Raw genomic sequence first — 27,696 nt, 5'->3', positions numbered from 1 at the left:
CCTGCCGCCCGGCCTGGCCCGGCCCCCAGCCCCACTGCGCCCCACGGCTGTGGCACCCCATCGGTATCCCCCCCCCCACCCTGCGCCCCGACAGTGTCGCACCCCACTGCCACTGCACCCCACGGCTGCTGCACCAATAGTTACACTGGGAGGACGGGGAGAGGGGGGGGAGGGTTTAGGTCCCCCCCGAAGGGCTGCGGCCAGCGGGGCGGTGCTGCCGGGGCGGCCGCAGGAGCCCTCCCCCCCGCCGGGCCGCGGCCGGCCCGCGCCTGTCCCGCACTGCCCCGCACCGCCGCGCCGCGCCGAGCAGGAAGGGCCCGAGGTGAGCCGGGACCGGACGGGGCCCGCGGTGCCGCCGGCGGGGCGAGGGTGGCTGGGCAAGGGCCGAGGGGGAGCGGGCGGCGGGGCCGGGTTGGGGCCGCGGGGGTCGGCGGGCGCAGGGCGGAGGCACGAGGAGGCACACAAAGACATAGAGCCCAGCATTGCACCCCCGCCACCTCCCACGCACACGCCACCCACTCAGACCGCGGGACCCCCACGGCCCCCTCAGGTTAGGGCTGGCGTGGGCCCCCCCGGCTGTCCTCAGCCCGAGCCTGCGGGGCTGGGGGGCTCCTCAGGGTGCCGCCCCGAGGGCAAAGCACCCCCGGGGAACAGCGTTTCCTTAGGGCTGGTGGGATTTTTGTCCGTTTCCCAACTGGGATCCGTGCCCCCTTGCCCTCAGCCCAGCCCCTCAAGCCCTGACTGGGGAGAAGGGCTCCGGGAGGGATATTGGGGAGCTTCCCCCGCCCGGATCTGGCCGGGGAGTGGTGGCTGTGGTTTTGTTCTCTGCCTGTTTTTGTACGCAGATTTTTAGCTGTTGGGCATCCAACTACAGTTACAAAATCGCAAAGGCTGCGCTTGCTGTGTCCTTCTGCAGGACCCTCCGGCTTGTTGAGTCACCTGCCGCCAGGCCCCCGCAGATGGTGGAAGCGACGGGCTTCTACAAAAGCCAAAAGCCCTTTTTTTAAAAAAAAAAAAATAAAAACAAAACCCACAGGAGCCAAAAAAAACCAAACCACAGGAGCGCTGGGCTGAGCTGGGGTGGGGCTCAGCATTTGAAGCCAATGCAAATACCCCGGATTCGCTACCCCGGCTTTCAGAGCCACCCGCCTGCCGTCCCCAGCCCTGGCTGCTCCTGTGCACCAAGGGCCCTGGCCTTCTGGGGTAGGAGCGATGCGGCTGGCTCTTTCAATCCTGAGCTGTTCTGGTTTGTGACTCCCTCTCTGCCACTTTCCTCCGACCAGGGATGGGGCTCTGCACGGTGAAGCTTCGGAAGCCCTCGGCGAGGGAGCAGCCCACCCAAGGAAGTCGGCAAGGGGTTGCGGTCTGACCCACACAGCCGGTACGGCACCTCGCACCCTGCTGCTGGTGAACCTGCTGGGGCTGGGGGTGCTGCTGCCAGGAGGGCTGGTGGGGCCCGGTGGTTCTGCATGGAGACGGGGAGCTTAGATCTGAAAGCATCCTCCTTGTCCTGCCCTGTCATAGAGGAGAGAGCGAAATGAATGCCCCGCAGGCACAGAGACAAATTTGTTTGATGTGCCCCATAAAAAGCCAGCAAAGTAGGTCACTTGTGGAATAAGAAACAAAGCAGCGGTGTTGTCATCCCCGGGAAAGCAGGTGTCTCGGTGGTGGGGCTCTGGTGATGACCTTCTCTCTGCAGCAGTGAGGAGCCAGCCCACTGTTTGCAGGGGTACTTGCTAGGTTAGACGCTGTCCTGCAGTGCTGGCTGCTGGACTCAGAGCTGCTTTTCTCCACAGCAGGCACTGGGCAGGATCAGGCCTCTCCTGGAAGGGCAGGTGAGATGTTCCTCACCCCGAGCCAACTTCTTCCTCTTCTCTTCCTGTGCTCCTAGGCGGGGCAATGAAGCTGAACGAGCGGAGTGTGGCCCACTACGCCACCTGTGACTCTCCCGCCGACCATGCTGGCTTCCTCCGCAAACGGGTGGAGCGGCACCACCACCATGCCCACCACCACCACGCCACCTCCTACCAGCGCCGCTGGTTCGTCCTCAAGGGCAACCTCCTCTTCTACTTTGAGGAGCGGGAGAGCCGGGAGCCTGTGGGGCTGGTGGTGCTGGAGGGCTGCACCGTGGAGCTGTGCGAGGCCACTGAGGAGTTCGCCTTTGCCATCCGCTTCGACGACGCTGGTGCCCGGGCTTACGTGCTGGTGGCCGATGGGCAGGCTGCCATGGAGGCCTGGGTGAAGGCACTTTCACGGGCCAGCTTCGACTACATGCGGCTGGTGGTGAGGGAGCTGGAGAAGCAGCTGGAGGAGGCCTGCAAGAGTTTGGCTGCTTGTCGCAACTCTCCGCGGAGGTCCTCCTCGTCTGGCAGGAAGAGGCACCTTTCCAACCCCGCCTTGCTGCCTCTCCAGGAGAAGCCTGCCATCCTGGAGAATGGTTACTCCACGTGGGGTAATGATGGTGGTGTCCCCGGGGGGGCCACCTGCCCCGATCGTGATGGGGGGCACGCAAAGCCCCCACCCCTGCCTCCGCGCCGACGCTCGGCCGCCAGCGGTGCTGCAGGGTCCCCAGCACCCGGCTTCTCACCAGCCATGACAGAGAGCCCAGTGTCACCAGAGACGGCCTGCTTCTCCAAGCTGCACAGCTGGTACGGGCAGGAGATCGCCGTGCTGAGACGGGAGTGGCAGGAGAGGCAGAAGGTGGGACACCCATGACGAGGTGTCTCCCAGCAGCCTGTCTCCTACATGGGAAGAGTGAAGTGAGGAACGCTGCTTGCCCCCTGCCTTGGTCAGTAGCCGAGTGTGCGGTGTGTGTTTGCTTCACAGAGCGTGCACGAGGGAGCCAGGTCTTCCCCAAATTTCACATTTCATTTCCATGAGGCTTTATACAGCTGGAGAGTGTGTAGTACCAGGGGAGCCACCTTTAGATTCTGCTCTGCTGGTGATACGAGGTGTGGAGGGGGCTCAAATCGGCACGTATACAATGAACCTCAGCCAACGGGCTTGGCCCCTCACCGTTCTGGTGGGGTGGATGCTCTGGGTGCTTCATCACCCGCCTCTCCTTCACTGTTTTTTTTTTAATTTGTTTCTCAGCGTGGAAGTTTGCACAGGCCAGCATTTATTATTGTCTGTGGTCTTGCACCGAAGTCCTTCTGCCTTTGCTCTTTCACTGCAGAGAAGGCTGGGCTCTTACAAAATGCCTCCAATGGGCCGCTGGCCCTGGCGAGTGCCTCCGGCCTTGTGCCTCTCGCTACAGGACACATGTGAGCCACCGTGGCTGCTGCTGGCCCAGCAGCCGGGGCAATGAGGACCAGGCTCTTGTGTCATTGTTTTTTTTTTTTTTTTACTTTCATCTGCACTAACACTCCTCCTCCTTGCTAAATGCCTGAGGATGTGGATTTCAGAGGCTTGCATCCGTCTCTTTGGGTGCCTGAGCTCAGCAGCGAGGCTGAAATGGAGACACCAAGCCTGGTCTGCAGCAACAGGGAGGACCAGGAGCTCTCCAGGGCCGATCTGGACTCTGTCAAGCGGTACCCAGGCCTCTCAATATCGCCAGATCAAGCCTTCCCTGTTCCAAAACAGGGACGCTAATGCCTCTTTGCCTGTCCAGGGGTGAATTTCTCAGCCTCTGCGCAGATTGTAGCTCTTGCAAAGTGCCATATAGGGCTCAGCCAGCTCGTTGGGCAGGTTGCCCGAGACGGTGTCCTCAAGCCGCACTCTTGAAGGGCCTCCCTCGCTGTTGTGCCTCTGCCCAGCTCCTGGCAGAGCCGCGCAGCCGGAGGAGAGGCTGTGGGGGAGTGGGGAGGGAGAGAGGGGTGGCCCCAGGAGGAGAAGTGGAGGTGTGGGAGTGATTTACAGGTTGCACTGACTCACTGAGTGTCTGGGCTTGCCCCTCTGGTATCAGTCATATCGCTACCTTCTGCCAAAGCCAGCGCCTGATCTGCCAGCGCTTCCCTTCAATTTCATGTCAGCGTCACTCGGCTGATCTCCGTAGCACATCCCGTCCTCCCAGAGGGTGAGGGGAGGCTGCAGGGAGGCACACCTATCACCTCGCTACAGAAACGGACCTGTCCTTCTCCAGTAGGTCAGAAACCTTGGGCATGAGGCAAATGGTACAAGTAGGTGGGTGCTGCATCCAGGGGCTGGAGCACCCTGGAGATGGCGTTGATAAATCTTCTCCCTTATCCTCTTGGCAAGGGCTGTTTTTCAAAGCAGAAAAAAATACCTGAAGCAGTCTTGTGCTTCCTGTCTAACAGTGTTAAACTTGTTTTTTATTGCCCTGGTTTATTAAGGAGCCTTGCTAGGAAAGCAAGAGGCTATTCCAGGTCATGACTGGTAGGAACCTTTTTGCCTTTCTGGAGTTAAACGCACTCAGCTTAATACTTTGCAATAGCCAGTAGAGATTGCCAATGCAGAAATCAAATGACTTCCATTCACTTTTGGTGCCTTTGCAAATATACCTCTGGTAGTTTCGGATGACAGGCTTCCAACCTCCTGCCTAATTATGGCTCAATGTTATATTAGAGGAAATCAGATCTTAAATTAGATCTTACAAATATGACTTTGGGCAGCGGGAGTGTAACCTTCACATACGAGTGATGCAATCCAGTCCTCTCCAGTTAGTGTCTGTATTTCTTCACAGTAGGGATCTTCAAGTTTGGGAGGATTATTTTTGTTCTGCATTTTAACTGAAAACAGTTCAGAAAAAAAAACAGGAGCAGGTGGCCACGGGCCAGTGCCCAGGCTCTGTCACCAGCCGAGTTGGCTGGACTTAATAGGCCAGCTCTGCTTCTCTGCCTGCTGCTTAAATTGTTCAGTGCTGCAGCATTCCCACTGGGAACCTGTCCCCATCCGCGTGGGAGGGCAGTGGCATCAGGGAATGGCACTACCTGGTGTCTCCTCGCTCTATGCGTGGGTAGTTTGGGGCCAGGGTCAGATTTGGCAAGTATTTTTCAGCTTTTTTTTTTTTTTAAATGTAATATAGAGAGAATATTTCTGATGCCTCAGACTTATGTAAGGCAGTTTGACAGTAAAGATTTAAATTCCAAAATAAATAAAAATGTAATGGCAGTTCTTGCATGAGACCCAAGAATCAGGAGTGACTTGACAGGGAAAATATAAATTAACAAAGCCAGTTCTGTCAGAACTGGAACTGAAATAGTATTATTCATTTAAAGGGCAGTTTCACTTTTAAGAAGCTTAGTTTGCTTTAATAAGCCAGGATTGTGCTAGTAACACTACTAAAGAGCTTATACTTAATGCTTTAATCTGTCCCATTCAAATGGCACAATTTCCACGCTACCTGCCTTTGCGTTCGTACATATCCCAACTAAATTCTAAATCCTGCAAATGAGGAGCTGCGTTCTGCTTTCTAAAGTCTGATTGCATTTGGAATAATTTTGGTTTTTATTCCACAGCAGCAAGAAGAAAATAGCTGAATCCTGAATGGTATTTGTGCTCGGCCCAGATGCCCATGTCTGGGCTTTGCTAGGTCTCCAAAGCACTCCCTGACTTTGGATGCGCTTGGTCAGGGCTTCCTCACCGTCCCGCTCACATAGCAGGGATGGCCCTTTTGTGAGTAAAAAGAGCCATAACTGAAGCTATGCCCAAATTTGTATGGGAGTACAGTTTGTTTTTTTTTTTTTAATGACCACCAGGAAGCACTTGGGTGCTCTGCCACCTCCTCTGAGAGGGAGGCTGTCAGACCAGCTCTGCTGAGGATCAGTTGTGCTGGCAGCGCCTTTGAAGCAGCCCCCAGGCAGAAGGTGAGGATTTCAGCTTCCTGAGATTGCACACGCATCTGGCTAGTGGAGCATCCTCTCCTTCTGTCTGCAGGCAGAGATCCTTACAGGAAAAGCAGAGTTTTCATTGTCCCCTACAGCAAAATGAGATTGATTGCCACACACAGTTTTCACTCTGGTCATTCAGGTTTGGACTGTTTCACCTTCTGCCTTTGCTCTCTCTTAATTATTTTTCAAAAATATAAAATGTCTGGGCAGCACAAAACAGGTTCCCTAGCAAAGGGGCGGGCGCTGAACACTAAAGCTGAATGGCCACTTTTCTTAGAGTACTGAAGTCAAATCCTTTTCTAAGAGTTTCTTTAGCATAATAATGGAAAACCGATGAGAGAAAAATGCTTGAATTTAAATTAAACTGAATACTGAAAGAGGGAGGGAGATTCTGACGTGGCCTTTGTAAGCTATGCAAGAAGGGCCCTCAATCCTGTTAAAATAGTTGATGAAATCATTCTGTTTTTCTGAAGCTGGATTTTCAGATTCAGGCTCATAATGTCTTGTTTTATTTCTGCATATTTATATTTTTATAAAATTGTGGTTGTTTTGTAAAGCTGATGTTTTCCACTGAATCCAGATACTAGCGAAAAGAGTAAACTGAAGATTGTACTCATGGCCACCGCTAGCCATCTGGTGGACGTTCACGACCAAGATCGGACACTTTCTGTTACAACAGATATGGCGTTAATAGGTTGGGGGGGGGTGAGCCCCCCATCTTACTCCTCTCAACTGCCTTTGCAGAGAAACTTTTAACTCCCCACGGATACACAGGGGTAACGTGTGGAGTCCCCGTATCGGGGGCATCTTTCACCAGCACCGAGTGTGCTTTATCATCTGCACAACTACCAGGCAACACTACACGTAACCTGTGGAAATACTCCCGCCTTTTGATGTGCTTTTACTTTAGGTAGACTACGTGTTCTTTTTTGGTTTTTTTTTAAGAGATGGTTTTGCATGCGCCTTTGTTTTACACGCGGAACTTGTATTACTCATTTCAAGGCACTGTTACCGTTTGTATTTTATGCCATGAAGCCGAATAAACCGTTGTGATTCGTAGCCCGTGCGCTGCCGATGGAGCTGTGACCCCCGAACACCGGCGGAAAGGGGCTACAGGGCCTGGCGCTTCCCGCTCCGCCCGTTTGTAGGGTCACCTTGCTCAGTTTGCCTCTGCCGAGCCTTAACGGGCCCTTCGGCAGGGTAACGGGCTGCCCGGTTCCCTTCTCCGCCGGTTCCAGCGGCAGAGGCCGCAGGGCGGGGACAGCCGGGTCCCCGTTCCCCAGCCCCGCGGGCCGCGGCCCCCAACGGGCAGCCGGCGAGCCGTGGCCCTATCGCACGCATGCGCAGTGGCGATCTCGGGGCCTCCCCCTTCCCGAAGCCTCGCGAGAATCGGAGGCCTCCCCGCCCCCAGTGACGCCAGGGTCCGGCCGTAACGGGAGCCCGGCGAAGGGCAGGCGGCAGGATGGCAGCGGCCGGCGGGCGGATCCTGGCGGCGGCCGCGGCTTATTCGGGCCGGGCGGCCTGGGGCCGGCCGCGCCGCACCCCGGCCGTGCCGCTTGTGCCCTCCCGGAGCGCTACCGTCACCCGCAGCGGAGCCATTTTGCCCAAGCCGGTTAAGGTGAGTGAGGGGCGAGCGGGTGGGGGCGGCAGCCAATCGCGGCGTAACGGATGGCAGCAGTGGCCAATCAGTGCGGGCGCACCTGTGCTGTGGGCAGGGCAGTGGGAGTGAGTGACAGGGTCTAGGCTAATGAGCGGCTCGCTGTGAGCGGGGCGGGGACGCGGAAGCGCTCGCCAGCGGGAGGGTGAGGGGGGCAGCCCTAAGGGGTGGGGGCGGGCCCGGGCCCGGTCTGATCCCACCGAGCGGGGCCGTGCTAACGCGGCGGCGGTCCCTGCGCCGCCCCCCTGGGCGGTGACCGGGGGTCCCGCACTGGGGTGGGCACACCGCGCTCCCCAGGCCCGCTGCGTGCCTCTGGAGCCGGTAGGTTCAGCCACAGCGCCACTTGCCGGGAGCGCCCAATCTGTTCCAATCGACTCCTTGCAGACCCCCTTCGGCCTCCTCCGAGTGTTCAGCGTTGTCATCCCCTTCCTGTACGTCGGGACTCAGATCAGTAAAAACTTTGCAGCCCTACTTGAAGAACACGATATCTTTGTCCCGGAGGATGACGACGATGATGATTAAAGGGTACGTCATCAACATCATCCGCAATCTAATTATTTGTGCTTCCCGTTTGGCTTGGGACAGGGAGGAGACTCTCAGAAATACAGACAGCGACACCCTTGAAGGATGCACTTGCAGTTAAGCACACGGACACCTGCACCTGTATTGCTTCTGGCTACGCAATTTTTTGTTCCTTTATGCTGGAGCAGGCCAGACTGGTTTCTGAATGTGAAATCTCCACAACTAGAGAGCGTAATAAACTGATGGCGTTTTAGATCTTGTCATTTGAATCAGAAATAAAAATAAAACAGTGAGGGTCTATACTGCAGACAGAAAAGAGGGACTTCAGCGTTATTACACGTTTACCTGTTTAAAAGTCTTCTGCTAACTCACAGAATAAATATTTTAAAAGAGAATGGAATTCTCATAGTAGAGGTGACCAATCTGAGAGAGCTCCAGAACCCACCAGAACCCACTGTCTGGTGGGTGTTACAACAGTGATTTCTGGAGTAGTTGGACCGTTCAGATTCATCAGATAAAGGTGAATTACTTCTGCTCTTCCTTTATCTACAGTAGAGTACACCACTCCCCTCCACTTTGTGGTACTCCGTTTGGCTTGCCCTCGTGTAAAGACTTGAGTTTGGGTGTATTTCTTTACAGAACAAAGAATCTGTTTTTAAAAAGTTGCTTAAATAGTGTTGTTTTTTTTTAATCAGTTTGGTGGATGTATTCCATTTGATAAAGAGATTTTCCAGCATGCACTATGCAGTAAAAGCAGAGAATTAAAAGGCTGTAAAGACTGCAATGGCCTGTTAGAAGCTTATTTTATGTAAACCCCCACCTGGTGTGGCTCAAGGGGAGGGTACAGACCGGAGCTCAGTACAGTGTATCTGAAGAGTAACAGCTTATTATTCTATTTGCAGAACTGTAATAGAAGAACAGAAGGAAGAAAACCATTGACAAAGCAATGTTTCCAACATCTGTCACCTGTGTTTCGTCCTTCCTAAACAGGACGTGGGGCTCTGCATCCCCTTTGCCAGTGAGTGTCCCGCGCATGTCTGTATGATGGAAATTTGTAGATGAGGGCTGAAGGAAGCACTTGATAAGCCCCGAATCCTTGCACACACACACACACTCACCTCATCAAAGACTGCTTGGGATTCCTTTTATTAGCAATATGGGAAACACTGAATTAAAGATCAAGACTTTGAGACGTATGACTCTGGTCTTCTGTTTTTATAGATCATGTGCCTGTGACCAGCATTTCTGTATTAACCTTTCTACCTCTCTATGTCTGTGCCAGTAAGGAGGCTCCCTTGGTATTTATGCCCTCTTATGAGTCCTTTCCGTATTTCACCACTAATCTACAGTACGTGACAGGAATCCTAGGGGAAGCAGCAGCTTCACAACACAGCCCTGTTAAAAGAACGAAGTGCGTATTGACACCAGCACTGCGCTTCAAATAATGTTGATTTACAGCCCAGCGCTATGCAGGTGTGTCTGGTGCAGACTGTATCATTCATTTCACCTCACTGAGAAGAATAGTCTTATCATTGCAGAGTTGAAGTTTTGAGTAGGTTAAGATCACCAGTGGCAAACTAACTCAGCTGATGTGTTTTACAGTATTTCATCTATGAACAGTGAAGCTGTCTGAGTGCTCTGGCTACAACTACCTAGTAATTCCTAGGTAGTTCAGTACTTCCTTCTGTGTAAGCCCTAATATATTTATTTTCTTAACTGTGTGTAAAGTTCAACTGTTCATCAAAGTGTTTACTATTGCAATTAAACCCCTGCATAATAGACTTAAGTAGACTTCTCTACTGCTAGGGCATGTGGAGAGTATCTTCAGTCACATCAGACCAGCTGTTTTCTCAAATATCTTGAAAGGTTAAAGTCAAATGAATTTTTTTTTTTAATTTTTTTTTTTTTAAACCAGCATTGCCCCAGTGTCTCTCGCATGGTTTCTAGTCACTAGAGCTGGCCTCTTCTCTTCATTGCCCACTTTTCCCTTCAGTAGTCACACAGCTGTTAAAAGTCTCTTTTAATGTTGCACACATTAGCACAGTGTATAGTTCAAGCAGCTACATTTGCTCCCTTGTTATTTGGCAGTGCTTTTGATGTTTGCTCTAACTCTCCAGCACAGCTACCGAGAGAAAAGGGATCCTGCAGTCTGAGTAACCCCAAGAGCTGTAGCTGAAGGCAGCTATCAGGTTCTTGAGTCACTCAGCATCTCAGTTGCCCCCTCTTTCCCAAAGGCCTTCTCAGAAGGGGTTGTTCCAGTTCATCTGCTCTTCGGAGCCAACCATGTCCCTGCTCTGGTCTACACTGCCAAATCCCTTATGCTGCTTTATTCCACCATCTCACCTGACCCTTCCTCACTGTGTTCCTCATATCTGTCCTAAAAACACCGCCCCCCCTCCAAGCCCCTAGGTACACCTCTGTATACATCTGTGAGGAGCGCTGCTTTACAGTCCTCATACGGGGAAGAAGGCCCCAGTACCTAGGCCAGGATAGAAAGTTTCAGAGTGGTACAAGCATTCAATGCTGATCACAGCTGGGGAAGCTCCAGCTTTGAACTACCTGCTGAAAACAGGTTCTGACTGGTGAAATAAGTAGTTCTCCTTACCTTTCCCAAAAGGGAGCTAGTAATTCCCAATTCAGTTAAGGTGATAGCAGGACACCATCTTCTGCTAGGCATCAGAAGCTCTTACAGAGCCTTCCTATTCTAGACAACAGTACAAACCTCCATTTTCCAGGTAATTTCGTTCTGCAGCAGGGAAATATAGACTCTGCTGATCTTTTTATTGCATAAAGGGTTTTATTGGGCTATTGGATTTTATGTCATTCTCTGTGAGGAATAAACAGAGAATAGTGTCCAAGTAAAAAAACCACAAGGTCAACAAAGTTATAGCATGAAATTGCAAAACACTGCATGAATACAGATGGTCCTCAAGCACAAGAATATTTCTGGAACAACACTGGCTTTTCTGAAGACCTGCTCTTTTCCGCTCACTCTTCCACAGAGCCAACACATACGCACAGGGCTGCAGGCTAAGCAGACAGCTCCACAGCCAGGTTGTGTTGTGGTTACTCAGCAGACACTCCAAGGCAAGTGATGGGACAAACTCCATCTCCTGATGATATACACTGGCCAAAAACTAGGAAATCACAGCTCTTCATACAGATCATAACAACTTGCACACACTCTGGATTCACAGTTAGTCATTAGGCTCCTAATGTGCTATACAATATTTCTGTACAGATTTTTTTTTTATCTACTATATAGAATTTTATTTGTAATATAAGGCAGGAAGATACAGAGTCAATCTCTCAGGGATCATGGCCCTCATAGAATTTGGACAGAAAGTCTTTAGGTCGTGGAGTTTCCGTCTCATGGAAATACCTCATGACGTGAGTCCTCTGCTTCCACACCTGAATGGTTTCTTGAAGATCCATTTTTCCCTGTGTACAGACAAAAGAATTTCAGACTAGTTCTCAGTTAGAGCCTGATTCTAACTATACAGCACTATGAAAGTTACTTGAATGCACTTAGAAACACCCTTAAGGTAGCTGCATCAACAGTTCTATATTCCTAAAAACTGCCCTGCATCACCTATACTGTGACACAAATACCTGTACTGTTCCTGCCTTGTGACTTTAATGCTTCATGTCCTATATTAACAAGTCACTTGGCTCTACAGCATAGCTTTGCAGCCCTGTGGAACAGGCAAGGATTCCCTTCTTAGACACACCCTGGCTTGTTTCTCTCATGACTGGCACCCCCATAGCATTCTACATAGTATTCCTAACTTTCACACACCTCTGTTTAATTTATTTTTTTTTTTAATAGCTGCAAGTTAGCTGTAAAACGAAGTAAAACCGTTGCTAAGTGCTCTGCACCAGTATCACTACCACAGAGATATTAAACTTCTTCATTACTCCAGTCTATGAATTATTGTACTGGTTTTGGAGGATGGCAGCACGGGGCAGAATGAGACTGCCTGGAACTGTCACCTACTGTATTACCTAGGATTCTGTTTCTAGATATTTTTCTTCATGTAAAGACAAGCTAACTGTCTTGAAATGCATGAAATACAACAGGTGAGCATGGCAGTCCTTGGTTGGAAGCTTTCTAATGCGTTAGAACTGCAGAGGTCAGTTATTGTTGCTCAGACCTGTTTTGAAGCCTTGCCCTACTCTTGGTGTGGGGATTATTGCTTTGAACCAGACTTAACCATATGTTACAGACTCGAGGTGTTCTGCCACCCAAAGCCAGCCTCCCACCACGTACTGCCACTCTAATGTATGTTTCAGAATTGATGAAGAAAACCAGCCTAAGGTAGTACTGTAGGGAGTAGAAAGGTCCTTTTTAACGGTAAACTAGCTAGCAGCATCTTTCTGCATCTTTCTCCCCTTTCTTTAATTGCCATTGTTTTCTAAAAAAGAAAAAACAAAACAAACCCAAACCAAACTTAGTATGTAAACTACTGTTTTGCTTGCCATACACTTGCCTTTTTAAACATCTGCAAACTGAAGGAGTCAGTACATTGAGTGACAGAAATCCACATTCTAGCAACTCTTGTCTTATGTGAGTTAAGATCTTACTCCTCTGTATGCTAAAGCAGCTTGATCCCTTATCAACAGGTTTGTTGACAGAGATAAACCAGTCTGGATTGCAAGAGACAACTCCTCCACAGCAGAAGCCAAAATAAAACTGTCCCTCTCCTCCATCCTAGTTACCACCACACATCCACTCTCACACGCTCTGCAGCTTCAACAAAACGGGAGTAACTTGTTTGTACCTTAATGACCAGCATGTCGATCACCCGTGGATCTGTAACATGGGCATTCTTCATGAACATCTCCCGCACCTTGTTACGGCCCTGTTTCACTGTGATGTCCAGCTGGTATAGGTGTACTACGGAAAACAGGACACGCACAGGGGTCATCTACACGGCTTTTCATTTTTTTCCACTGACAATGTGCAACTCAACCCTACAGAACACTACACAGCCATTTGTTCTTGCAACGTCTGCCAGCTTCGCAAATACAATTAAGTTAAAGCAAATAAACAAGGCAGCCATAGTACGAGTCCCCGTGCAATATATTAAGGAGGCAGACAAACACGTCACGCATCCCTATTCTGGAAAGTTAAAGCTAGATTTTCCTCCTCCTTAGCTAGGAAAACCAAGTGGCAAGTAAGGCTGGAGCAGACCGGGGCTCCCCCTCCCGGGAGGCCGCCACAGGGCCCCGGACAACCGCGTTCACCTGCCCCACAGGCAGCTGGCCCGTGCGGGGACAGGACCGCGGCGGGCTGAGGCAGGACCCCGCGCACCCGGGGATGACCGGCACCCCCCACTGGCCCTTTAAGAACCCAACGGCTGGGGGGTGGCCGTTACGACCTTGAGCTCGCGCTCCCGCCCGCGCATGCGTGGCCGGCTCCGCGCCTCTCACCCGCGTTGGGCACCTCGCGGTACCAGGCCCGGTACAGCTCCCTCACGCGCCGCTTCGCCTCGCCCAGGTCCCGGCTGAAAATCGGCTTCACTGCGGCAGACAAGGCTCCTTTGCCCGCCCCCGCCACCGCCATCTTGTTACAGCCGCCGCCGCGGCGATTTCTCCGCCCCTTCCCCGCCGCCGGTGGGAAGGCGCACCGGCACGGCGACCCTCTATTGGCCGGCCGCGCTGCCACTTCAGCCTTTTTGGCTCGGTAAATGGCTGTAGCCTGCCATCTCATTGGCCAGGAGAAGTGTCAATCACGGCTGGCTGCTGGGAGGAGGAACCAGGTAGGTAGGTGGGTGGGCGGGCGGGCGAGGCCGTGGTGTGCCCCGCCTCCCGGGGAGGTTGGGCCTGCACCGCCTCTCGGGGCCTGCGCCGCCGGGAGGGGCCAGGCCCGGGGGCGGGGGGGGTGGAGGAGGAGCGGAGGGGCCCGGTGGAGGGCGGGAGGCGAAGGAAAAACCGAGGAGGCGTTGGAGTGTGCGGGGTTGGTACGAGGAGGGGCGGGCTTACCCTCGCAAGGCTCACCAAAACGCATCCCTCAAGGTGCCGCAGCCTCCTGGGAGGGAGGAGGGGGCTGCGGGCGGGGATACCGCGGCGGCTACCGCAGGCCCCTGGTGAGCACCCCCCCGGCCCCTGCTGCCGCGGAGTCGCCTGGCGGTGCAGGCGCCGGAGCGGTGGGTGGCAGGAGGCAGCGGGACGCTTCTCAGCAAGGGCCCCGTTCCCACAGTAGCCCCCTCCTCCTAAGTCGTGCTGTGGCACTGCCTGCCCCCGGCTCCCAACAACGGCTGGTTGGCTTTTACGGCCACTTTTGGCTTGGAGATGCTTTGCCCTTCCCGATTATCTGTATTTTGCAACAATCTATTTGCTCCTTTTCGCCTCCAAATCACTACAGCAGCTGAAGTTTGCACATGCAGATCGACTTTCTTTCAATGCGTTCTTGCATGCTAGAAAGACCGTCCCTGCTTCAGGTATACTCTTTCGTCATAGAATGGATTGGCTTGGAAAGGACCTTAAAGATCATCGAGTTCCAGCCACTCCATGCCATGGGCAGGGACACCTGCCACTAGACTATGTCGCTTTGTATCTGAATACATGATTGCAGGGATCATTTCTGTTTAAAGTTTAGTTCACTGACAGCTTCTTTTTTAAAACACTTATGTGTGTGCTGTTAACTGTAAACCCAAGCAGAAAAGTAACGCTGAAAAGATCTTGAAAGAAACAGGTGGGGTGCTGGCTGTAAGGAGGGAATTATCAAGTGACAGGCAGATCTGAGAGGCAAACACGAAGAGGAAGGGCAAGAAAGAACACTTCTCATGTCACTTTTATTCTTTCAGATTATTTTGTAGATGAAAAGCATAAATGTGCAGTTCTTTAACAACAGTATCAATAAGTATTTGCATAATTTAATAGCTTTCATAGCTTCCAAAATTAGAAATAAATATAAGAATTTCAGATTTATTTTTTTTTTAGTTGTGATTACGCATAGATGTTCCTTTATGCGGTGGTCTTTTCAGCCACTGGTTAAAAGGTAGTTACTACTAATCTAAACATCAGCATGTCTTAACACCTTGCAAAACAATTTGTCAGGAATATTGCAGGAAGAAAGAGAATGGTAGCTCTGAAACCTACAGCTGTAGTGTTTCAAACAGTGTAACTCCACCCCTTTGTGAGTTCCAAACCCGCCCAAGAGCTGACTTTATGTAATGCTGAAAAAAAACCCCAGTTTTCAGGAACTATTTAGGTGTAGACACCAGGATTCCTCTTAAAATATATTCAGAGGAATTTCTGTATTTAACAAATGATTTGCTTCTGTGGCTGAAAGACTACACAGATTATTTATGTACTCCTCCTTGGTATTTACTCCTACTGGAGGCATAGTGTGACCTAAGGGTTGTCAGGCATTTCTCTGGATTAACACTTACTTTCTTTGGGGCTATAAATGAAGGCAATGCAATATGTTTGCAATAGACTGGAGTATGCAATAAACAGGAAGGAACGGAGGGGATATGTATTTATTGGATGGTAAGATTTCTCAGGAGCGCTGCTCTGAAACTGCATTTAAAGGTCACCTCCTTGTTGGAGCTGAAGCTCTCTCCCTGCCCACCAGCAGCCCATACCAAATCAGCTTATGGGCTGTGGATTGTTTCTGCAGGAACTGAGCCAGAGCTGGACTCCCCTGAGCACCAGCCAGAGGCACAGCTGCTCTGGGACAGCCCGGCATGGGAGGCGGAGCGTGGCTGGATATGCAGTGGGGCTAACAAGGGGGCGTGTGGGCCAGGAGTACCTTACAGATTTTTCTGGTTTTTTTTTTTTTGCTCCTAGAATTGGCAAGACCTCAGGGTTGTCTTTTGCCCAGGATACTCTTGTATTTCAGTGAACTAATTCAAGACTAATAATTCTTTTAGTAGCTGTGTGCTCAGTGAACGGCTTCTGCAGGAAGCCTGAAGTACAGCAGAACTGGCTGTACTTGCAGTACTTGTAAACTTGATCGTCATTTGTAACTTGCTATGGCTGTCTGATTCAAGATCCAGGACTGGAATTAAGCTAAACTATATATTGGGCCACATCCTTACTTTACACAGCTGGGGACATCTGCACAGACTCAAGAGGTCTTGAGTGGAACCTGGGATGATCCTGCATAGACCTGCAACATTTCTGACAGAGTTTGCCTTGGTGATGGTCTCTGAGTGAAACGAGAGTGGCGTTCACTTATCTTGGGATAGCTCGCACCTGGTATGGGTGTGGGATGTTTATGAAGAGAAAGCGAGCATTCTCCTGTGGCTTGGGCTGGTCCTCGGGGAGCACAAAGGTGAATTTCTGCAGGAGAGTGGTAAAGAAAATAAAGAGCTCCATCCTGGCCAGCTGTTCCCCCAGGCAAACACGGCGACCTGCAAGAGAGGGAGTAGGAAGTGTGTGTGAAAGAGGACATTGCACTGTGCTGGAATCGCTGTGGGAGATGGAGATCACCTCTCCTGCTGTGCCCCTGACTTGCAGCTGGTTGCTCCCCTCAGCTTTACCTGCTGAGAAAGGCATGAAGGCCTCTGGTTTCACAAACCGCCCGTTTGCATCCAGGAAGTGTTCAGGGTAAAACTCGTTTGGCTTCTCCCAGACTGACTCATCCTTCAGCACGGAAGACAAGTTGGTGATGACTGTTGTCCCCTGCGTGAGAACAGCAGCATTATTGTGACACAATGGATCAATGCTGATCCCTCTTTAGTCTGTGTCTCCCACCTGATAGCAACCATCAGTGCTTCAGAATAAGGCATTGATCTCCTGTTCTGTATCTTATTTAAAATAGAGGTAAAGCAGGGCACTTTTCCAATGACATACAGGTGCCTGCCCTGTGCTCTGAAGCATCTGGGCTTTTGCAATTTGTATCCTTACAAAGGCCATTGCATGCAAATGCCAATTTCATGGTTACAGAGAGGAAACAGCCTCTGCTTCTCAGATCCTCCTGGACTTATTTCATAGCTGGACAGAAAAAGCTGACTGACAAGACTTGAAAGCCCAGCTTTCACAAGGGCCATGGGAAATTGCGAAGCTCTCCTGTTTCACATCAGTGTTCTAAGCTAGAGGAGATATTGCAAGGCTAAAAAAAAAAAAAAAATCCCAGGCTTGCATTGCTACCAGTGTGGCCAGCACAGAGTGCTCTTGCTGCCCATCACAATGGTGGTGGATTGAATGCCAGTGGCATTTGAATAGCTTCAGAGCTTACAGTTTTAACTACTACCATCTTAGGAAAGATGGTCGTGTGTCTCCAGAGAGCCTCTTAGGTTCTGTTAGTTCCTCCTTCCAACATAGGCAGTAGATGTCACAGCTTGAGAGGAAAGCAAACCTTTGCACTGAGCTGCCACTTCAGTTGGGTTCCCACATAACCAGCACAAACCTAAAGCAGAAACGTGACCGTCTGCTCAGATTTAGCATTTCAAAATGTCCTACTTCAGTGCTTGCCAGTGACTGTAATTGGAGGCTGGAAGTGCAACGCTGCAGAGTTGTGTGGGGTCACCCACAGCCCATGCCCTGGCGTCTGCACAGGGAGGGGATGCTGCGTTGCCTATCTGGTCACGGTCACCTTGGGAATGAAGAAGCCTTGCAACTCAGTATCCCGGTACGTCTGGTGAGCTACTCCAATAGGAACGAGATCCGCGTAGCGTTGCACTTCATGGATCACAGCATTGGTGTAGGGCATGTTCGCTTGGTCCTCCATGGTGGGTGGTCTCTCTCTGCCAATCACCTTATCAATCTCTGTTTGGACCTTACCTGCAAGCAGCACAGCTAAGGAATTAGAGCGCCCTTAGATAAACAGCGGGGGCTGGTACCAGCTGTAGGAAGGCTGGCAGCATGAGACTGTAGACACTGGGTGAGAGCAGGACAACCAATTAGAGAAAGGAACAGAAACTAGAGGGCAATGCATTTGTTTTGAGTTGCTCAGAGCCATCTGTATAACTATTCTTTGCGTATAGTGTCTCTAATAAAGGTCTTGTTACTTGACATGCTACCTCTATGCAGCTGAAAGGGTGCCTGGGCATGTGGCATTAAAGAATTAAAACAGATTAGTGTCTAGTCCACATACTGGAAGGAAGGTACTCTGGCCACTGAAAGTCCCCAAGTAGACTTCAAAATAAAGACGAGAGCAAACTTGCCCTTCCAACTCCGGTCTTTTTATCAGGGGTTCCCCCCTGCCACCAGGCCCTGCAGAACAGCTGTATTGGGGAAGTGTTTCTCCTGGTTTCTGCTAGACCAACATTCACCAAAGCTGTTCCTCATTGCAAAATCCCCAAACCATGGAGAGAAGATGTTCAATCTCTTTGCAGAAAAATGAGGGTTGAAGGGAAGATGCCACACCTCTGCCTGTCTTCTGACTTACTCTGTATTTCCGGGTGGAGAAGCATGTACAGAAATGCCCACCGGAGAGTGGTGGAGGTGGTCTCAGAACCAGCTGTAAACAAGTCTGAGGTCACCAGACGAAGGTTATTATAGTTGAAACCCCTCTCTTCAGCTTCTTTACCCTGTGGAGAGCAAACAAGTGAGTAATTGGAGCTGGGGTACTTGCTGAGTGAGAAGACTCTTGTTTCTGAGAAACACTAGATCCATTTTTGCTGACCAAGAAGTTCATTGGGAGAGTAGAGCACAACACAGGCAACGGTTTCCGTATGACCGATGTGCTTTGATGACCCTGCTACCACCTGTATTTGAAGGTCATCAGTCACCTCCTATGTCCTGAGAGATGAATGCTACACCTGCCTTCAGGACAGAAGTGAACACCTTGTGCTTTCAACTCAAACAGAGTGCAGGCCCCTGCCACTTGCCGTAACATCCTTCCCCAGAGGAAGTGGAACACAGTTATTCAGGTTTGATCAGATCATAAAAACCATGCAGTAGAGAGGAGGCTGCATTGATGTAGCAAATGCAAAATTAACAGTATTTTGAGGGGGTTATCTGTAGCTATGCATTACAGATTTTCACTGCCTCTGCCCTTCTATTTTCTTACAATTCAGAAAAAAAATAAAAGATCGGGGTATCGTTGCTGCCTATTAAGTCTGCAACACCAATTTCAGCAAAACTGGTTTCTCATCCAAATGCTAATTGAGCTCAAATTTGTTAGCATATGAGATATGACAAGCTCTCTGCATGAGTTCATCTGCTTGTCTTTTCTAATCCTCTTTATACTTTCCTTTCCTAGGGACTAGCTTCTGTTAAGTTATTCTGTACATTTTGATGCTGTTGTAATATGGATAGCAATTAATAAGGCATTTAAGACTCAACTGTTATTCCAATGAAAGATCTCTGGCAAGGGAGCTATGGGGCTGACCTGACAAAAGTTAACCCAGTAGAGGGATTTATCACACTGGCTTTTCAGGGGACCTTAGTGAACGGAAGGGAGATATGACAAGAGGGAACATGGTCAGGGTCACATCCACCCCCAAACAGTACTGCTCAGTGCAGAGTAACGTAGGTCACGTTGCTCTGCACGTGCGAGCTGGGGGGGCTAGCACATGGACTGGAGGTGCCCGGTGCCCGCAGCACGGCAGGGTTTCTTATGCAGAGCAGTAGTCCAGCCTGAGGACTCGGATGACAGAAGCAGAATTTGCTACTATTGCTCATCTGGCACTTGAAATTTAGTGAATCCATGTGCAGAAGCATATGGTGGATGGATGGGCTGACGCGAGTACCTTTGATTTTATATTGACTTCATGCCTGATTGAATCAAAGGAAAGACACCTTTTAATTTCAATGAGGTTCAGATTTAGGCCTTCCTCTGATCTGTAAGGAACTCGTTCTTAGTAAGCAGTTTGAAGACACACATCCTGAAGATGCTATCTTTCCAAGTCATAACTTGGGTTAAAGGCAGGCTATGGACTGGGCAATGATACCAAAAACACAGTCTGTGGCTGCAGTTTTGTAATTGATTTTGAGATATCTGTCATTAAGGCACTGACATGCACAGAACCGTGCATGTTGACTTGTCCCCTGGCACAAACTTAGAAATATTAGTGAATTCTCAATTATTGCCTTTTAAATGCCTTCAAAATGGTGTAGGCTGGAAAGAAGGGAGTTGCTAGACTCTGAGGGGAATGTGAAGGTAGAAGATGGGAACTAGAACATCAGCAGATAATATTGTCTCTTAAGACAATAAAGGAGGTTGCAGCATGAAGAAGTTAACATGTTTCTTTTCAAGATACAATGCGGAATGAAAAAGTAGGAAATCAGTAAGAGGCTTTATACAGCTTTATGAGGAAAGTCAGCTTCTATCAACAAGCTTAAAGACGCAGAAGAATTGCCCCTGGACCCTGAGGTTCTGCTGGTGTCAGCCTACCTTATTCATTTCGTTTAAAAATGCATCGGTTAAGTCTCGGATGTTAGCAGGGTCCCAGGTCTCTGTATGCTTGTCTATGAGCACATCTATGAAGTCCATGAATGCCTTTTGCGCTGGAAAGACTCTCTGTGACAGTCCGGGGATGTGCAACAAAATGGGCACCACGTTAAGAAGCTGGGATGTCAGAACCAGAGAGAGAGAGAGAAGATATTATGTGATCCAAAAAGAAAAATAATGAAAACATAATGCTCTTAAGCAACAGAGGGCAGCTTTTTACAGAATGTACTACGCTCTTGGTTTACCTGAGGCAGGAATCCAGTTTCTTCACTTATGAAGTTTTCAAACAAATGTAACAGCTTCTTGAATGTCTCATCACCATAGCTGAAACGCTCTCCGTAGACAGTGATGCAGATCACATTGCAGACTGCATAATTTACAAGAAAACGTAAATCTAAAGGACGACCTGAAAATGGAAATGGAGACCAAGCAATGAAGCTAAGCAACACCAAGCTGTTGGACCTCAGCTGTCAACAACAAGAGTACACAGATGCCTCCTTCATGCCTTCAAGAGAAAAAGTCCCTAAACCACTCAAAGTACAAATGTATCCTACTAGGGAGTGAAGTTCTTCTCATCTCCTACTACTATTTGGTTGATCCTTGTTTAAAGGAGAAAACTCCCAAGAGAAGTTGAGTTGCAGGGTTGTTCTGTGACTTGACATATGACACTTCGCTTTGTGTCTAGATGGCAGGTGACGTGCTGTGAAAACTCTCAGCTGCACTTATATTGCAAGTGATAAGATGTTCCACTAAACTTCATAAAGGTAATAGTTACCCAGCTCTGGAAATAATTATATTTTACCTCTTTATTTCTATTAATTTCCTATTTGTTTCCTGTTTCAAATGGACTAGTGTTACAGTAGCCCCACTGTGTAAAGTAGAAGTGGCTTCAAGGAGAGCAGGGTCGCTAATGCATATAGACTAGAAACACTGCATTTGCTTAGGAAGAGAGCACTGTGTGCAAACGAGAGCTGCTGTAGTATTACTCCTCTCTCTGCATCGCTGTATTGCCTTTTTCTATGATTTCCCCACCCTTCTGGATGTGACAAACCTTTTTCAGCATTGATTGCAGAGCACAGAAATTTCGCTTCCTCTCTCACTCGCTCCTCCAAGGATTTCTTTCCCATCCCAAAGTTCCTCAAGGTAAAGAGTGAAAATTTCCTTAGCTCCTTCCAGACGTGTCCATATCTTGCCATAATAACCCCTGGAATTATGGATGAGTGAGAAATGTCAGGAACTCTGACCCATACATCAAACAAAGTTTGCTAGAGAATAGCAAATGTGAGTTTGGAGGTACAGGTCTGTGTGGACAGATGAAAGAGTCTGATCTTGCACAGCTTGTTCATACAGCAGTTCTAAAATCGGATTACTGCACCTTCTAATGCACGTGCACGGCTAGCAAAGGTGGAGAGGGGAGTCAATGACAGCAACAAGTGCTGCTAAGGATAAGGGAATCACTCCCCCCCCAGAGTATTCAGCATTGCACTCTTAGCTTGTGTGAACTGGGTAGCAGCTTGTGGCACCACACAGGAGCTGAGGATGAGAGATTTGGGCTGGATGCTGGATAATACTCTATCTTGGACGTAAGTTACCTCTTTTGTGTGTGTGTGTGTGTGTGTGTGATGACAACAACATGCACATAGTGTGTGAGTGTAAGCACTAATCACTGGGTGTTGGGAGCTACCAGCTCCAACGCTGGCAGGAAAGTTGTACCACTAATGGTGTCCTAACACTGCTGAAGAGGTGTGTGCTAGCACCTGGAGCTGTACTACAGCCACTAAAGGGAGTCCCCTTTTCATCAACTCTGATTTTGTTACCACCAAAGGGTGGCAGACATATAATGAGATTGACCAGAGGGACACAAGAAGGTGGCACCATACTGAGAAAATCTTCCATCTACCCACCATCTAGCCAGTCCTCCCTGTGCTAGTGCCAGCGGGGAATGTCCATTTCCAAGGGACTTGCCTTCAGATTTATGTCCGTAGCCCATATGTTCATATATTGGAAAGTATGGCCGGTCAGCAAAGTCCTCTGATTTGTGGACCAGGGCTTCCTTCACTGTTTTATACCCGTTCAGTACGACCACATTGGTCCAGCAGTTCTGGAGACTGAAGACGCTTCCAAACTTCTTGTGAAACTGCCAAGATAATAAAGTACATCCCTGAATATGAGCTGAACGTAACATCAAAAATATCACCATATTCTTCTGTAAGCCCTTTACCATTTCCTTATTTTTGAGGTACTTTTATTAGGAGGCCTTTAGCTGGACTTTTGTCTTTGCCATGCAACAGCTTAGAACAGTGCCAAACAGCAGCTGAAGCAAGGATCAATGCTCTGTGAGTGGAAAGATTTAGAATACACCTATCCTGGCCAAACTGTTGCCATGACCATTCTGCAAGTATTTTGTCTGACAATACAAGGTCAAGGACCTCTTCAGGGATTTTGAAAGGCTACATGTTTAACAACAAATTATTTCCTAATACTTGTATTTATTTTGATCTGAATGAGTAGGCAAGTTTTGAGTTAGTCTGCTTTTGGTAGAAGGAAATAATGATCACAGAATAGTTTGGGTTGGAAGGGACCTTTGAAGGTCACCTAGTCCAACCTCTCTGCAAGGAGCAGGGACATCTTCAACCAGATCAGGTTGCTCAGAGCCCCATCCAACCTGGCCTTGAATGTTTCCAGGGATGGGGCATCCACCACCTCTCTGGGCAATTTGTTCCAGTGTTCCACCACCCTCACTGTAAAAAATTTTTTCCTTATGTCCAGCCTGAATCTACCTCCCCCTATTTTAAAACCACTACCCCTCGTCCTATCACAACAAGCCCTGATGGAGAGAGAGTTTCTTCCCATCTGTCCTGTAAACCCCCCTTGGGCACTAGAAGGCCGCTACAAGGTCTCCCCGGAGCCTTCTCTTCCCCAGGCTGAACAGTCCCAACTCTCTCAGCCTGTCCTCATAGGAAAGGTGCTCCGGCCCTCTGATCATCTTCGTGGTCCTCCTCTGGACTCTCTCCAACTGGTCCGTGTCCTTCTTATGTTGCGGGCTCCAGAGCTGGACACAGTACTCCAGGTGGGGTCTCAGGAGAGCAGAGTAGAGGAGGAGAATCGCCTCCCTCGACCTGCTGGCCACTCTTCTTTTGATGCAGCCCAGGATCCGGTTGGCTTTCTGGGCTGCAAGCGCACATTGCCTGCTCATGTTGAGCTTCTTATCCACCTGTACCTCCAAGTCCTTCTCCTCAGGGCTGCTCACAATCCAATACTGATGATGAGGTGATATGTAATTGTTTGGGGTTTTTTTTAATATGCATTTGTTCCTAAAGATCTACCCAGAGCCCGGTTCCCAGAAACACAGTTGGAAGAGGCAAGTCCATGCTGGAGTTTCAGGTCCACTTTCTCCCTAAAAGGAGCGTACACATCTAGTAAGACACCCTACATCTGTTGTGATCTATAAGAGAGTTAATGCTGACAGGAGGGTGGCTGCACAGGTAAGCCTGTCAGTCATACACTTACCGTGGGAGCTTGTCATGGAGCTAACTGTGCTCTAGGCAGAGAAGCCCTCTGACTGGACACACACTCTCGAGAAGGCATATCGAAGCTCCTCCGCTAGTCAGTAACACTGAACAAAGCGCAAAGCGCTCAGGTGTATGTTGTTCGAAGACAGTGCAACAGTAGCAATGCCCTACAAACTATGCTGTGTTTTCTTTTTTTCCCCCTTTTCTTTTTCTTCTTTTTTTTTTAATTTAAAAAAAAAAAAATTGCTTCATTTCCGTGCTGTAGCAATGCAAGGAACTGAAGTACTTACAACTGTATTTGCAGTAGGGTTGGAGAGGGAATTAGCACTTCACTGGCACTAGAAATACATCATTAAAAGCAATTACCGGTCAAGATTGTGGCTAGCATGACCCTGATGTGATATAAAAAGGGTAATCTATTGGACTACACGCAAGCAAATAATACACATGCTATATTTAGTTTCTCCATTTGGCAGACTTTGGACAGGCAGCTGAACAGTGCTGTTCTAGAGGAAAGGCCTTTACAGTTTGCAAACTGAAGCACAAAACCCCCGTGGTTTATCTGCTGCAAGCTGTGCTGTGCTTTTCCTTTGAGAAAAGCTAAGTCCTGACTTTGAATAGGAACACTACTGAGATTTGGGGCGTTGCTCGTGGGGCAAATCCTGCAAGCTGATCTCTTTCACTGAAACCCTCACATGCCTGTAGGCTGTTTAAGTAATTGACAGGGAAGTCTGCCATTCCTGCAGATGTACCCAGCCCACAGATATTTGCTTTTCCTCCCTTCTTTGTACATCTCCCTGTTTCCTTGCCCCTTCGTGTTAAGCTGGTGGCCAGCTCTACAACAGAGCAAGCGTCACCCATCATTGGGGGCACAACAGCATCTCCCACTGAGCTCACACGGAGATGGGGAGATGGAGGCTGGCAAGTGTTGGTGTGTGATTATTTATCTGTATGGGCCAGGTTGGCATCCTTAGGCAATGACTTGCTTCATCCTGGATTTTGTGCAAGGGCAGATCGTGCCAGGGGGTCCCCACCTCTCCTGGGCCTGCAGTTGTGTGAGGGGCACTTCCTTGCGAGGGTTGCACTCACCTGGTTGAAGGAGTGGCAGGGGTTGCGGAAGTTGATGTATGGCATGGTCCCAAGGAACGGCAGCGACAATGGGCCTGGGGGGTAATGGCTCCACTTCTTCCTGCGCTTCATGAAGTCAAGAAGTAAAGTAAAGACCGCAAGAAAAACTCCCAGTACAGAGAAGTTGCTCCAGCAGGATGATAACTGGGACCCCAGCCACAGGAGCAATGTCATTTTGTAGCCTGTCTTCCTTTTTTTTTGACTCAAGACTGTGTCTGCCTCCTTTTGCTCTCTCCTTTCTCCTCTCCTCTCCTCTGCTCTCCTGTCCTGTCCTCTCCTCTTCTTTCCTCTCCTTCCCTCCCCTCCGCTCTCTTCCCCTCCCCTCTCCTATCCCCTCCCTTCTTCCCCTCTCCTCCCCTCAGGCAGCTGCCCTGTTTTCCTCGCTTTCTCCTCTTCCCCACGCTCTCTTTTTCTGTCTCCCTGCTCCTCTCTCCCTGCAGTTGCTGGCCTGTGAATGTGGAACTTGGCTCAAACCCGAAGCTCCTCCTCTGCTCTGCTCAGCCATGGGGGAGTGGTGATGAAGGCCATCCCTCCTCTTCCACCTCCTCCTCCAAAATAGGAGCTCAGAGGACACTTTGTCCCTGCCACTGGTGGCAGGTCTTGGGTCAGGGCTGGGTGGGTCCCGGTGTTTGGGTGCCCTCTCCCACAGCCGAGGTGCGATCGCAGTTCACAACAAGCAATCCAGTCTTATTGCGTTCTCCTGGAGTGATTCTGAGAGTTTGTTTACAACTGTGTCACATTCTTGCTTATACAGAGGAGTCAACGGAGAAGCTCCCAAACCCCTTCTGGGTTTCTGTTTGCAGGGCTGAGGATTTGTTCCATTTGACCTTGAAGAAAGCTGAGGTTAGGTCAAGCTTTCCCTTACAGAAAGCACTTGTCACAGCAACTAGGCTGAAACTGTGACCCAAGACTTTAAAAATCATTTATGTTTCTGGGAATAAGAATCTTTACCCAACTCCAAACATCAGTCAGCACGATGACCTTGATTTTTGCAGGATACATCTCAGCTACAAGGGCGGAAGCATAAGCATTGCAAGAAGCCATGAATTTCCAGCCTTCGGGGCAGCGGTAACACCAACACAGTTACGGAAGTAGTCAAAGTATTTCCTAAAGCAGCACAGCTACATGCTCCTGGCATCGCTGCCATCGGAGATCAATAAAGCTCACTCTTACGACAGTTAGTTCTAGCTGAAAAGAAGCAGTAAACCCATCATAGTTTGATCTGTGATCTCAGCGTGATCAGAGAAAAGCTCCTAATGGAGTACTTGCTGCAACAGTGATGGAGAGCTCAAACTGCAAAGAGATGCACCTGCAAAGGCTGCGCAGTCAGCTCTGGTATGCAGCCAGGGCCCCAAAATGCCTCTTGTCCAAAGAGGCACCTAAACGCTCATTATCTGTGTGTGGAGGTCCCCTCACTGGAGTCTCTACAGCAGGAGCCTGCATGGCCCTTCTGAAAGCATCATGACTCAGGGTTCATCTGTAGTATCTGTAAATAAACATAAGCAACATGGGAAACAACCAGGGGAATTACCAGCCCCCTACAGAAGTGTAATTTCTTTTGGATTACAGAGACATGGCAAGATAGTTCACATGACTGGAGAGCTGCCACAGATGGACATGGGCTCTTCAGGGAAGTCCAGTTGGAAAAGGTGAGGAGTAGTGGTGCTTCATGCAGACAAGTGACCAGAGCCTTGCTATGGGACGGGTGATGTCAAGTGCTTGTGGGCAAGAAGAGGGCAAAGCAACAGGGGCAGTGTTGTGCTAGGCACTCACTACAGACCAGCTGATGAAAGCGAGCGAGTCAATGGAGCCATCTCACACAATCGCAGGCCTAAGTACACATGGGTGTGCTTTTAGCTGGAACAGCTGTATGGTCAGGCACAATTCGGGTGGTTTCTGGATTGCGCTGAAGACAGTTTCTTGACACAGGCAATCAATGAGACAACTAGGGGAGATGCTCTGCTGGGTTTGCTGTTCACAAAAAAGGAAGAATTGGTCCAGGACATGATGGTCAAGGGTAAGTTTGCCTGCAGCAACTGCGAGACCATGAAATATTAAGTCCTGGAAGAAGTCAGCAGGACAAATATCATTGGTGCCCTTGCATTCAGGAAAGCAGATTTCACCTCGTTCAGCAATCTGCTTGGTAGGATCCCAAAGGGAGCTGCCCTGGAGAGCACAGGGGCACAGGAGAGCTGGTTGTTGTTCAAGGGCAGCCTCCTCAAAGCATGAGAGCAGTACGTCGTTTATTACCTGGACTTTAGCAAAGCCTTTAACACCATGTGCCACGGTATCCTTGTAGCTGAATCAATGAGATACAGACTGGCACAGCAGACAATAACGTGGGTGGATGATTGTTCAGATCATGAGGCTCAATGAGCTAGGATCAGCAGTACAGAGTCCAACTGGTGGCTGATCACGAGTGATGTCCCTTAGGTACCCATACTGGGGCTGATAAAAGTCAACATTTATTAATCACCTGGATGATGGGACAGAGAGCACTCTTAGCAAGTACAGCCTGGGAGAGCTAAGAAGAGCTGAAGTATGTTTGCAGAGTAGTCTGGGAGTTTGTTGGCTTTTGAGTACCCACCACATTTTCAACAGCTCTACTGCGAGGTCTTAGGAGACAGCGCTGTGGCAGTCCCATACTCAGGGAATTGGCCTGAGCAGGAGATGGCTGAATGCTGAAAGGTGATCAAGGGGTTCCTCTCACAGTGATTTTCATGACCCATGCACTCAGAT

General features: G+C 49.6%; 4 protein-coding genes across 4 annotated transcripts; 2 read left to right on the top strand and 2 right to left on the bottom strand.

Moving 5' to 3' along the window:
• The first annotated feature begins 245 nt into the window (after window positions 1–245).
• On the top strand, window positions 246–6,848 carry PHETA2 (PH domain containing endocytic trafficking adaptor 2). The gene is made up of 3 exons (XM_086751842.1): window positions 246–322; window positions 1,284–1,381; window positions 1,892–6,848. Exon 3 carries the CDS (start codon window positions 1,900–1,902, stop codon window positions 2,713–2,715), a length of 816 nt encoding a protein of 271 aa, XP_086607968.1. The 5' UTR covers window positions 246–322; window positions 1,284–1,381; window positions 1,892–1,899; the 3' UTR covers window positions 2,716–6,848.
• Window positions 6,849–7,197: 349 nt separating this feature from the next.
• On the top strand, window positions 7,198–9,164 carry SMDT1 (single-pass membrane protein with aspartate rich tail 1). Its single transcript, XM_086751827.1, has 3 exons — window positions 7,198–7,407; window positions 7,831–7,971; window positions 8,871–9,164. Exons 1-2 carry the CDS (start codon window positions 7,252–7,254, stop codon window positions 7,966–7,968), a joined length of 294 nt encoding a protein of 97 aa, XP_086607953.1. The 5' UTR covers window positions 7,198–7,251; the 3' UTR covers window positions 7,969–7,971; window positions 8,871–9,164.
• Window positions 9,165–10,745: 1,581 nt separating this feature from the next.
• On the bottom strand, window positions 10,746–13,613 carry NDUFA6 (NADH:ubiquinone oxidoreductase subunit A6). The gene is made up of 3 exons (XM_086751813.1): window positions 13,402–13,613; window positions 12,750–12,865; window positions 10,746–11,409 (listed from the first exon to the last, which is right to left on the bottom strand). Exons 1-3 carry the CDS (start codon window positions 13,532–13,534, stop codon window positions 11,278–11,280), a joined length of 381 nt encoding a protein of 126 aa, XP_086607939.1. The 5' UTR covers window positions 13,535–13,613; the 3' UTR covers window positions 10,746–11,277.
• Window positions 13,614–14,746: 1,133 nt separating this feature from the next.
• Window positions 14,747–25,342, bottom strand: CYP2D6 (cytochrome P450 family 2 subfamily D member 6). The gene is made up of 9 exons (XM_010128180.2): window positions 24,919–25,342; window positions 22,283–22,454; window positions 21,369–21,521; window positions 20,563–20,723; window positions 20,261–20,434; window positions 18,311–18,452; window positions 17,516–17,703; window positions 16,461–16,602; window positions 14,747–16,331 (listed from the first exon to the last, which is right to left on the bottom strand). Exons 1-9 carry the CDS (start codon window positions 25,129–25,131, stop codon window positions 16,153–16,155), a joined length of 1,524 nt encoding a protein of 507 aa, XP_010126482.1. The 5' UTR covers window positions 25,132–25,342; the 3' UTR covers window positions 14,747–16,152.
• Window positions 25,343–27,696: the final 2,354 nt, after the last annotated feature.

Source organism: Chlamydotis macqueenii, chromosome 1 (assembly GCF_036417535.1).
Source record: "Chlamydotis macqueenii isolate bChlMac1 chromosome 1, bChlMac1.mat, whole genome shotgun sequence".
Lineage (NCBI taxonomy): Eukaryota > Metazoa > Chordata > Aves > Otidiformes > Otididae > Chlamydotis > Chlamydotis macqueenii.
Note: the sequence above shows the minus strand (reverse complement) of the source record. Positions and strands in the feature narration are given on the sequence as shown.